Here is a 12,876-nt window from a genome sequence, read left to right on the forward strand (position 1 = left end):
GGTTCTGCGCGAGTGGTGGTGGGTAAAGAAATTGGGAATGAGAAATGGGAGGAGTGGGGGTGTCCGTGGGTTTGGGAGGAGGGATGGGGAACCTTTCCGGCACCGGTGGCGGGCTCGCCGGCCACTGAAGGGGAGGGGGTGGGTTGGCAGTGGGTGGGGGGAGAGGGAGGGGGTGATTGTTTGTTTTTATTTATTGTTTTAATTATTAAAAAATATAAATTTAACTATGGTTAAGCTTTTTTTATTAAAATAGTTGTTAAATATGATAATCAATTGTTAGATGTTATTAGAGAGAATGAAAACTTAACCCCTTTACCAAAGAGAAAAATAAAAAGTTGAGTGTTATCAGTGAGAATTTTCCAATGTTTTTTCTTTTTTTTAATAAATTAAATTATTAAATAATTAGATAATGGGACCCACTAACGGCAAAGTTGACGGAATTCTAACGGAGGTACTGATATCTATAGTTTAGTCATTTTTGAAGTACCAATTTAAAATAAAATTTTAGATGGGTACTAAAATTCAATTACCCCCATTTTCGAGGTACCAAAATCCAAAATTTCCTATTAATTATGATTGTTATTATCATGATTATTGTTATAATTTTATTATGATGATTATTATTATTGATTATTATTATGTTGCTTGATATATATATTTATTTTTTATTGCTTGATCACACCTTTTTATGCATGCTTAAAGGGAATTGGTACTTGTAATCACGCTTAATAAGATAATTAATAATCTTGTTAGGGTTAATGTGATTATAATTTCAAGTGATCGCCAATAATAGTTTATTTGTGCATTAAATTCAACCAACATAGACAAACAGGTTTAGGGTTAATCCTATTGATTGCATGTTAGTCAGAAAGTGCACATGAATAAGATCAGAATAAAGTAGAGGCCTATTATTAGGGCAGGTTCAATCTCTTTTAGGTTGGACTTGTACCTTCATCCTCGAACCCTTATTTTAGGCAGGATTGTGAATTTATAGTGATTTTATATATTGTTATTGCTTGATCACGCCTTTTATGCATACATAAAGGGAATTTGTACTTGTAATCACACTTAATAAGATAATTAATAATCTTATTTAGGGTTAATATGGTTATAATTCAAGTGATCGCCAATAATAGTTTATTTGTGCATTAAATTCAACCAACATAGATTAAATAGGTTTAGGGTAAACCTATTGATTGCATGTTAGTCAAGAAGCGCACATGAATACGATCAGAATAAAGCAGAGGCCTATTATTAGGGCAGGTTCAATCTCTTTTAGGTTGGATTTGTACCTTCATCCCCGAACCCTTATTTGGTTCAAGACCTTATGGAGTTGACGATCTCTTGGATAGTTAAGGGGTGTAACCTTCACCTTGTGAACGATTTACAAGTTCTTAAAACTTGTTGGCGACTCTTTTGCTCTATCTTCTTCCCTTTTGGACGCCACCGTACTTTAGTGTATGATCACAGTGCGGTTCAAGCTAGGGATTGATGCTTGAAATTATTCACTACACATGGGCTATAGGGCATAGTGATGCTCGGTCAATCACTTGGATATGCATGAATGATGCATGATCGAACTATTGACCTACTTTGAAGTTCAAGTATTGAGCTTCCGTATATATTAGTGGATTCCTTTGACATGAGTGGAGCATTGATTTCATTCAATGGATGTTGTGAATGTGGTACACTCAAACGTCTAGCCCTAAATAGAGATTATAAAGGGTGTTTCCTGGTTATTTTTATAAGTTGAGTGGGAGTCTTGTTATCACAAGATTGGATAGAGTATACCTATTAAATTAGGAAATGTGTCATGACCGCTTGAAGAGGGAGAATTCAAAAAATACGTGGCTGCGTTCAAATGCATTACACAATAATAATTTGGTTTTGTAATTCTAACTTAAATTTCAAGACATGATTTGTAGACTAATATGATCTCGACATGTGATGTAATCATATTATCAAATTGACACATATATTGACTTAAGGAATTTGAATATTACACCCTTGTCTCAGACAAGTGAGAGATTGAAGGAGTTATGTCTTCGTTGTGTGCAATTACTAGATATATAAATGGATCAAATTATGGAGATAATTAAGTTCGTACATTTGGGTCGTCATTTTTTCCATAGCTAGAGATACTACCGATCTTTCGACTAGTAAAATAGCCCAAAGCCCGATTGGACGGATCCTATAAGGTCACACAAAGGGCCTAGATTGAGCACGAGAGGACGAGGCCCATCATGGGCCTCATCCCCTATAGTGGTCGGCCGTATGGAGTTGATAAGAGAGTTTTAGGCTTCTTAACCCTAGTCTAATTATAATAGGATTATAAATAGACTAAGTGCCTAGGGTTTGTAAGTATGCAATTAACTGATTAGTGTGATCAAACCCTAATTAGCAAAAACGAGACCTAGCCCTTCTGAAACTCTCCTCTCCTCTCTCTCAAGGCTCTCTCCTTCCCAGCGCCTCCTGTGGTGGTTTGTAGTGGTGGTGATTTATGGTGGTCGGTCCTTGTCCCGAAAAAGGTGGTGATCGCGGTTTTCTTCAATCACTCGACCAATCTAGTATTGGTGCACAGCTCGTTTGAAGCTCGTGGATTAAGTAGAGGAGCAACTCTTGGGGCTCTATTCTCTCCCTGATTTTCCTGTCGAATAGCTTCGTGGAATTCACGCATCAAAGGTGTGATTATGTGTGTTATGCATGCGATTCTTAGTTTAGGTGCTTTATGAATATGATTCATATTATTTCCGCTGCGTAGAACCTATAAACTCCTACATCATCCTCCAGCGCTTTGATTCTTTTGTTAAGCTCTGCTTCTTAGCTAGCCATCTGAGAGTCGACTTCAACTTTAACTTTTTGCTCAATTCGAGCTCAAAAAGTAGGGATGTCAACTGCCCCATACTCGTTCAACAATTTCTCTCCCTCGATAAAGGAAGGGAGAACATCCTTCTCTATCTCGTCGCAGAAGATGTTGAAGGCAATGACAATCCCATCAGCTTGAGCCTCAGCCTCAGCCTTCCTCTTCTCAGCCGCATCCAGCTTGATCTCCAGCTCGTCGTGCATGGCCATGGAAATCAGGTGGTTATGTGACAGTTGTGAAAATCAAGGGAGTTGTTAAAAAAAATTATTATTAAAAAATTAATTAATCAAGGCTGAGAAGGGAGGTTGAAGAAGTTACCAGCATCAAAAGTCTTTGGATGTCGATAAAAGGGTCAGGGACCCTATCTGAAACTTCTGGAGCCCCAACAACAGCTCTATAAGTCCAAAATTTCATCTTGTCCAACTCTGAGTTGTTGGCAGGGTTCCCAAAGTAGACGAGAGCATGGGGGCACCATTCATCCAGCACGCGCCGAGCCTGTGGGGGCAAAGGCACCGTTGGAGAAGTGCCTGAACTCATCTCAGAAGAGTGGAAGGTCCCAAAGGAGCCAGCCGCAGAGGAGGAGGGCATATAAGTCTTGCGTTGATCAGCAGCCCTATGCTCTTTGGCAACGTCCCGAAGCCCCTTTTTAGTTAAAATACGTGGAGCGTCAGGTAGGACCTCCACATCAGGGTCATCTTCCTTCACCCCCTCAGCTATAGACCCTAGCTTCTCAGCCTTAATTTGAATTTCAGCTGAGAAAGAGGTCGCCGCGTGCCGAGGGGAAGGTATAGTGTCTTGAACACCCTAAGCTTCAGCAGTTTTCTCAGGGGTCTGCTAGGTAACATCCTCCTCTCCATGAACTTCAGGCAGGGGAGGAGTCTTCTCAATGTTGCCACCTTCGGCGAGAGGAGTCTTTGGAGGACCGTCAGCCTCTTAAGGATTAGGGATTGTATCATCCTTAGTCCGAGGCCTCTTCGGGATTGGCGCTTCCCAGAATCTCCCAGGGTTGATGACAGTCCTCTTTCGGTTTAACATCAGTCCTTCTTCGTCTGAAGGGACCTACTCTTCAAGACGAACTTCCTCCTGTTCTGGCTGATCCTCCCCTATAGGGTAATTTCTCTCCTTTTCCTCCTCGTCCTACTTTAGAAGAGGACAGGAAGGCAAGACATGAGACACCAAAAAAAAAAAAAAAGCTAAGTCAGAAAGCTTACCGTGGTTTCCAGCAACCTCGCGTCTTCAGAATCCTCCTTCGGCACCTCTGCAGTAGCAGAAGTCCCCTCTCCGCTTCCAAAGGCTTTAGTTACCCGAGATACCTCAGCGGCGGTAGCAGCAACTTTAGCTTCTTCAGGGGTTAAGCGGAAGAGTGGATCCTCCTTTTGCCACTAAGGCTTCTGCTTTAGATACTCGAAGGACTGGGTAATAACAAAATTCTTTGAGTGAATGTGCAGAGGTCGATCCTTGGAATCAGTGATGGGGGGCTGGTTGTTGGTCACAATCCTCCCAGCGTTTATCCCAAGCCGCTGGTAGTTCATGCTGACGTTGCCCTCGTGAAAAACTAAGAAAGGAAAAAATAAAGTATAAGTGCAAAGCAAAAAACATGCTAAAGCACTGAAATGAATTTAAAAGCAACTAAAGTGAGTCATCGGCCCTAACTTAAGGTAATTACTGTATTTATATTTTTGGATGAGGCCGACAACAGCGAGCATGCACTCCTGAAAGACGTAATGGGATTCTGGCAGCCAGGTCTCTGGCACAAACTTCATTCTCCATCTTCCCGAAGTAGTTCAGCTGCACGTCATCCTGAGCCCCAGCTGCTTTGGGCCTTAGGTTCCGCATCCTGGGGTCAGGCCGAGACATGTATCGGGGAACCCTGAAGACGTTCAGATGCCTAGGGTCTGAAGGGGCCCTAACCCAGATCCACTGGCCTTGCCAGTCCTTATCAGAACTATCGTTTGGCCACATGGTTAGGTACCTAGGCAGGCTCTCAATTCTCCACCAGCCAGGGCCGTGTTCATTGTACCTACTTTGGGTGTTAGGCACCAGCCGATGCAGCTTCTTAAAACAGTGGATGCTCGGCTGCAGACGATAGAACATGCACACCCAGAGATAGGTCATTATCCTTCGGATGCTGACAGGTGTTAGCTAGCATAAGGAGACGTTATAATTGCTCAGCAGCTCCACAACAAAGGGGTGCAGGGGGAACCGAAGCCCATACTACAATTGTCGAGTGTACACCCCCACATAGCCTGGGAGTGGAAGATGGATCATGTCAGTTTGGGCAGGCATTCGACACTAGTACCCATCATCCTCCAGGATGCCATAAAAGATATCGACTTGTTTGGCAAAGCAATAACCTTCTCCGTTATTCGTCCACCAAGGGTATGGGAGGTACTGCATCATACCCCAATTATCCTCATGACTCCCCCATTCAGCATCCCCGTGGGGTAAATCCAAGACCGCAACGGCTACCTCCTTCTATTGGCCGGAGTTACTCGCCTCCTTTGTCCCTCGAGGTGCCGCCACCCCCTAGAGGTACCAGCCTCCCCCGTCTCTCGGGGAGGCGCCATGTTCAGCGGGACGACGACGATCCCTTCTTCTCTGCCAAATTGGGAGCCTTCCCCAGTCTGCCTGATTCTATATCTTGGGTGTCGTTCCCGACTCAAGCCATGGCAGAGATTCGAGAAGAAAAGTCAAAAAAAGAGGGGTACTTTGAAAATCAAGAAAAATTGAAGAAAATTCGAAGAAAATTACCTTAATCTGAAGCAGAATTTGCCGATCAGCAGTACAGTTTGGAGCAACAAATTTCGGTTTCAAAGCCTTAATTCGGGGATTCAGTGAAGTTTCAAATCAAAATCAAGGGTTTTTCTTCAAGTTAAAGAGTGATTGTGGTGAAGAAATGAAGAGAGAGAATGCGAAGTGCAATGTATATTGCCAGAAAAGGGAATTCTAGGAGTCTGTGCCTCTAATTTCTCATTAATTTTCCATTAAGTAACCATCAAACACTTTCCCTCCAAATTAACTGCCCAATGTCCGTTCAACTTCCTTCATTATCTTCTAAACCGCCGTTATGTCATTAATTACGGTTTAAATTCAAATTTTTTTGATTTATTAGATCGTTTACTTCCCTCCTTTTTGTCAATAAAAACCCGACATGTCATACCTCCAAATCGGGTCTAGGGGGCAATTTGTTTGGGTCCAATTTAGTCTAAATTGGGCCTGGTCCATAAATGATTCAATTGCAAGCCCAAGATCAAAGGTTCAACTCTCCAATCCATGCCAAGTCAAAGTCAAGTCAAGGTTTAGTCAACATGGAAAGCCTATTTGGCTCTAGCCTCAATTCTCCTATTAAGTAAAGGTATAAAAGCCATCAATTACACCATTTTACATTCATTCACATAGAGCCTCAAGCAATTAATTCTCTTGCATAGCTTTCTCTTTACACATTGTAATGACTTCGGCATCGGAGGGGTCTTCCTCGGCATAACCCTCGAGGCTATGTTTGTTGTGCAGGAAATCCTCGGCCCAGCATCACTTGGACCGAGCCCAGTCTTCAACCTACTGCAAAGGACCCTCAGCAAGATCCATGTTTTTCACCTGAAACATATATTACAATAAGACAAAAATAAGCTTTATTACAAAGAGAATAACGGCTTGGAATCTTTCTAGAAGAAATCCAGCCACCTAGCATAGTTAGCAGCTGTCAACTACAGCTTGTATAACAAACTATAACAAACTTGATTCCTTTTAGAGATTAGACTAAGGCCTTGTTTGGCAATTGGCTATTGGCTGTTGGAGGTTGGCTGTTACTCTTGTTTTGTTTGACCAGCTGTATGTATTGGCTTTTTATGTTGGCTGTTTGACTGTTGGCTTTTTAAAAATATGTTTGGTAAAATTGGTTATTGGATGTTGGCTGTTTGGGGCTAAGATTACCTTTAAGGGCATTGATATGTTTTATTATCTTTCTAATAATAATAATGAATTTATTTTTTTAACTTCTACTACCAAGTAGTATCACTGCTACTCCGTTTTTTTTATAAAAAAATAATATATTTTTTTTTTGTAAATAGGATTATTATTTACTAGTACTACTAACACACGTCTTATTATTTTGTTGATTATATCACTTATTATTATTATTATTATTATTATTATTCTCACATGTAAAATAATGGTTAAAAAATTTCAATAATGCAAATGAATAATTAATCATAGGTACGGAGTAGTAACTTGGAAAAAATAAATAATAAGAATGCATATTAATAATCTAATATTGTCTTTTGGCTCGCTTAGCTCGTCTAGTTTCCACCAAACTATTATCAATGTTGTCACGAACAATTGTCATCTCCCTAGTTGATGATTCTTGAACACATTGAGGGACATTAGTTTCAATATCCTCAACTCCCTCGGGAGGTACAAAGTTAGGATCTTTATCGACGAGTCTAAAAGCTGGATCACCAACGCTAATTCGTCTAATATAGTTGTGTAATGCAAAGCAAGATCATATTATTCTGTTTTGATCTTTGAATGAGTATCTAGGCATTTTATCTAAGATCTTCCATTGGGATTTAAGAACACCAAATGTCCGTTCAATGCAACTTCATATTGACGAATGAGCACGATTAAAAACTACTTTGGTACCCCTTGGACTTGCATTTCGAAATTTAGATTGATGGTACCTCGTCTTAGGGTAAGGAGTCAAATACCCCATTCTTTTCGGATAGCTTTTGTCAACAACATAATATTTACCTAAAAGAAAGTTAATAACAAAAAAAAATAGCTTTAACATTCATTAAAATTTTTGGGGAATTAGGAATAATAATGTATAATAGCTTCCTGGGGTTTTGGAAACTAAAGTCTTGGATCACCAATTGTATCAAGAAATATTCGTGAATCATGAGCTGAACCTTCCCATCCCGTTAACACGCACGTAAACAACAAATCAACGTCACATACAGCTAAAACGTTTGTAGTTGGTATGCCTTTTCTTCCTCTATAACGCAATTGGTCTTCTTCTGGAACAATTATTGATATATGTGTACCATCCATAGCTCCAATACAATCCTAAAATGAAACAATATTATTAAATTATTTCACGAAACTTGTAAATATTTTTTTTTTCTTTTAACAAAAGGAAAAATGTATTACCTTGAAATATGGCAGGTATCTAGCATCATTTTCTAATTGTCGTGGCACCTCCTTAAAATTAGGATCTCTAGGTATAAGTATATCCCTTGATATTCCATCCATAGCATATAAAACTTCTTTGAATACTTGACTCACTGTTTTGCCAGAGTGTTGAAAACGTTCTTGAGTTAATCTATTTGTGGCACCATGTGCAAGGACATACACAAATATGCCCACTTTTTCTATAATTGACATTCTATACGATGGTTTTAAACCATACATGCTTTCTAAATTTGTGGATAATTCCATAAATAAAGGAGGGTACATCATAAGAGCATTAAAAAAACGTGTTTCATGACCGTTAAGTAACTTAATCATCCACATTTGGCCGGTTAAATACGAGGTCATACAAGGTTCCTTATATGGTTCAAATAATAATTTGTAATATAACATGCGTTGCAAGTAATCAAATCTCAAAAATTATCCTCCTCATCTAAGTACTCTTTGCATAACAAGAGCATCTTAAGTTGCATATCATAATCCATACCTACAAATAAACAAGTTTAATTTCAAAATCAATTATATAACATAACTAATATTAATATGATATATATATATATAAGATTTAAATGTACACGAGGATGAATTTTAATCATCCAACAAAAGTAGCAAAAGTAATCCCAAACACCCATACATTTTATCTCTAAAACATAAAAATATATACGGTTTGGCGATGCATACAACATTTCCTATTTCTTTTTGTTGTACACTTACAAAATAAGATATATATGAATTATGGCTTAAAGATCCATTTTGGAATAAGTTCTAACAAACAAAATCTAGCATAAGATTCCAAAAGTGCATATAGTAAGTGTAGGGAATATTTCAAGTATCCCACACTTGAGCCCCATTGTGATCATACACGTAAGCATGGTGGCATCCAAAGGGAAGGAAGTTAGAGTAAAAGAGTCGCCAACAAGTTTTAGGAACTTGTAAACCGTTCACAGAGTGAAGGTTACACCCCTTAACGACCCAGGAGATCGTTAACTCTAATAGGTCTGGAACCATGAATGGAAGTTCGGGGATGAAGGTACAAATCCAACCTAAAAGAGATTGAATTTGTCCTAATAATAGACCTCTACTTTATTCTTCTTGTATTCATGTGCGCTTTCTAACTAACATGCAATCAATAAGTTAACCCTAAACCTGTTTAATCTATGTTGGTTGAACATTATCTTATTAAGCGTGGTTACAAGATTATTATTGGAGATCACTTGAATTGTAATCATATTAGCCCTAAACAAGATTATTTATTATCTTATTAAGCGTGGTTACAAGTACAAATTCCCTTTAAACATGCATAAAAGGTGTGATCAAGCAATAACAATAATAATATATAATATCAAGCAACATGAATATAAATAAATCATCATCATAATAACTATAATCATCATCATAATAATAATAATCATAATCATGTTAAAGGATAATAACAGCAAGATCCTAGGCTTGATACTAACAAGATTAATAACAAACCCTAGCATGTCACTAAACACTACAAATCAAAGATTTAGCCCTAACATGATAGTAAAATGACATTAGGAAAGAAATAGGAAGCATCATAATAAACATAGTTGATATTTGAATTTTTAGTTATTACCCTAAACATGATACTAGGAAGCAAAACACCCTAACATGATTTCTATATCAAAAGATCAATAAAAACAACTAAATTACTTACTTCGATTCCTCGTTCCTCTTTCTAATAACAAAATAAACATGTTAGTAACTTCAAGGAAAATATAAATCAAACAATTAAATTATATAACTGAAATAGAGATTTGGGAAACCCTTAGAAATATAAAACCTTTCACATCTAGGGCGAAGGCAAATTCGAACTTGGCTAGGTGTGTCTAGAGCTAATGAATGAGGAATTTTTAGAGAGGGAGGGTTTAGAAAAAGAAGAGAGAGAGAGAGAGAGAGAGAGAAAGCTTCTAGCTTTTTAGAGAGAGAGAGAAGGTAATTATGGGTGTTGATGATTTGAAAACAGGGAGATACGACCCCTATTTATAGAAAAAATAGCACGGGAACAATAGAAAAGAGTTCGAGTCCTATTTGTAATAAAAGACCTCCTGTCGCCAACAACAGGAGTCAGTGCCAGACGACAAGCTCGTCGCTAGGCGGTCGCCTGGCGACAGATTTGTCGTTTGGCGATGGGATAACGTTTTTGCAGATTTTGGTTTTGTCATATCTTTTGATCTAGAAGTCCAAATAAGTCATATAATATGTCGTTAGAAAGCTCTTGAAGTCTATTTTCCAACCAAATTGGAATCAGATCAAAATCTTATTTAGATAAAAGAGATGGCCGAAATGGTGGAAGGCTGTTAGTTTCGGATAGAGTTTTGTATTTCATTCATATCTTTTTCGTTATAGCTCGGAATTAATATTATAATATATCATTGGAAAGATAATTTCAAGATCTATCCAACCATATAATATTTGGATAAATATTATCAGGCAAAAAAATAATATCCGACTTTCTTTGAACATCTTTAAATTCGAATAAATTAGGATTTAAAAAAAAAGGAAAGTTTTATTCAACTTCAAACTCTTTGATTTTATCTTTTCAAAAAGGATAATTAAGATCTTTTAGAAACTCATAAAAGCTTCTAATTAATCCTAAATTAATCCTTATTAGTTTAGAAATAGGATTAAACCTTTGGACCCACCACATGATCATTGGGCCGTAGGTAAAATCCGGTTTGAGCCTAGTTTAGTATTTTGGCCATAACTTCCTCACAATTCATCGAAATTGGGCTTATAATATATCGTTGGAAAGGTTTTTTCAAGCCCCATCAAACTACACTATTATTGGACCCATATTATGGACCAAAAAAAAATGGAATTCACGTTTTCCATAAATAGGGTAGGTTTTTGAAAACAAAAAGAGAGATTTTTAATAAAAACATCATCATCACTAGACTTTTAATCACTTTCGCTTTGTTTGATAATCAAATGACATGGAAGGTATTCATCACTTAGTTTGGTTTTGAGGAGACACATATTGGTGTCTACAAAAGCCCCCACTTTGACTGAGTTTGGAGAAACTCATGTTTCGAAAACAAAAGTCAAAGTAACAATAGGGATGGAGAATGATTCAGAACGTTCTGCGATCCTAAATCATTCTTGCAACGCCAGTACCTGCAAAATAGCGTTAATTAAAATAGATAAAAGAGTTAAGAAACTCGTATCTTGCACTGTCGAGCACAGGTCTCTGGAGTAATTGATTTGTTTGACGATCTTCCTCAAGCTAGGGGATACCGCCTGAAGACTACCACGCTTGCAGCTAGGGCTGTTCAATTTCGGATATCCGATCCGATTCGATCCGAAAATTCGGATATCCAAAATTTTCGGATCGGAGAAATTGCGATATGAAATTTTCGGATATTCGGATTTTTGGATCGGATAGTCGGATATTCGGATCGTATGGTCGGGTTTTTGGATCGGGTAGTTAAAATTTTCGGACAAAATCCTATCCGTATCCGATCCAAATATCCAAAAAAAATTTCGGATATCCGATCCAAAACCTTAAAAACCGGATCGGATATTCGAAATTTCGTATCGAATCATAGGATTTTCGGATTGGATATTTCGGACCGGATATTTTTGAACACCCCTACTTGCAGCTGCCTTCAATTTCCGATGTGATAATCTTCCGCAAGCTAGGGAACACTATCGAAGATTGCTCTACTTGAAATGACCTTCTACCGTTTTGTGACCATCTTCCGCAATCTAGGGAACAAGATCAAAGATAACTTCACTTGAAATCACCTCTTACTTTTGAAAACTTTCCACATCCTAGGGAACGCCGTCGAAGATCACTTCGCTTGAAGTCATTCTTAGTTGTTTGTGACAACTCTCCACAAGCTAGGGAACTTTTTCGATCAATGCTGCTACATCTTGAGCTTTTTTCTTGAATCATGGTGACAAATTTCCCAATCATAGCGAATGTCGTCAAAGATCGCCTCATCACAAACTGTTCTTCTAAAATCTAGATGTCAACCTCCACAATCTTAGTGAATGCTGTCAAAGACCGCCCATCTCGTGCTATCTTCTCAAATTTAGGTGACAACCTCCTCAATCTTAGCGAACGTTGTCGAAGACTGCCCATCTTGTGCTATCTTCTCAAATCTAGGTGACAACCTCCTCAATCTTAGCGAACGTCGTCGAAGATAACTTCGCTTGAAATCATCCTCATTTTCCCGACAAATTTCCACATCCTAGGGAACGCTGTCGAAGATAACTTCGCTTGAAGTCATCCTTAGTCGTTGCGATAATAATCCGAAGAAAATTACCAAAGACCAACGCTTGTCGATCCTTAAAGCTAGCTTGAACTTTGCTAATGTGATACTTGCTGAAATTTCCGCGGTGCCAATACATCGACGCGTTTTGCTGTTTGTGAACCATTATGTCAGTGCTTTCTGCTGCTTATGAACCATTATGTCGGTGCATCCTGTTGCTTGTTAACCATTATGTCGGTGCCTTTGCGATGATCCAATATTTAGGCGCTTTAAGCTAAGTGAGACAATCTTTTATCAGGTCGATCACATACTGTGATTGTAACGAGCCGATTACTTAATCATGTCAGATTGCTTATAGGGACTAACTGGCGTACTAAGGAACCCGAAACTGCTGCACAAGGTCCACATAGTCATTTATGAGGGCCACGCATTCCGTCGTTGCATTATCGCATGCTAGAACGCACAGTCGCCGGGAACTAGCTCTGTCTCCAGGCGACAAAGACCGGCGTCAGACAACAATATTTTCGTTTGGCGACAGAGTCGAGTTTTTGAACTCCTTTCTTCTCCATTTTCGCTGCTGCTGTTTTT

The 12,876-nt window shown here is 38.6% G+C and overlaps 1 protein-coding gene across 1 annotated transcript; it reads right to left on the reverse strand.

Moving 5' to 3' along the window:
* Positions 1-6,418: 6,418 nt before the first annotated feature.
* LOC110703676 lies at positions 6,419-8,242 on the reverse strand. Its single transcript, XM_021881468.1, has 5 exons — positions 8,009-8,242; positions 7,729-7,924; positions 7,540-7,609; positions 7,197-7,332; positions 6,419-6,457 (listed from the first exon to the last, which is right to left on the reverse strand). The coding sequence occupies exons 1-5, from the start codon at positions 8,240-8,242 to the stop codon at positions 6,419-6,421; spliced, it is 675 nt and encodes a 224-aa protein (XP_021737160.1).
* Between the last annotated feature and the right edge of the window lie 4,634 nt (positions 8,243-12,876).

This window comes from Chenopodium quinoa, unplaced genomic scaffold, assembly GCF_001683475.1.
Source record: "Chenopodium quinoa cultivar QQ74 unplaced genomic scaffold, ASM168347v1, whole genome shotgun sequence".
Lineage (NCBI taxonomy): Eukaryota > Viridiplantae > Streptophyta > Magnoliopsida > Caryophyllales > Amaranthaceae > Chenopodium > Chenopodium quinoa.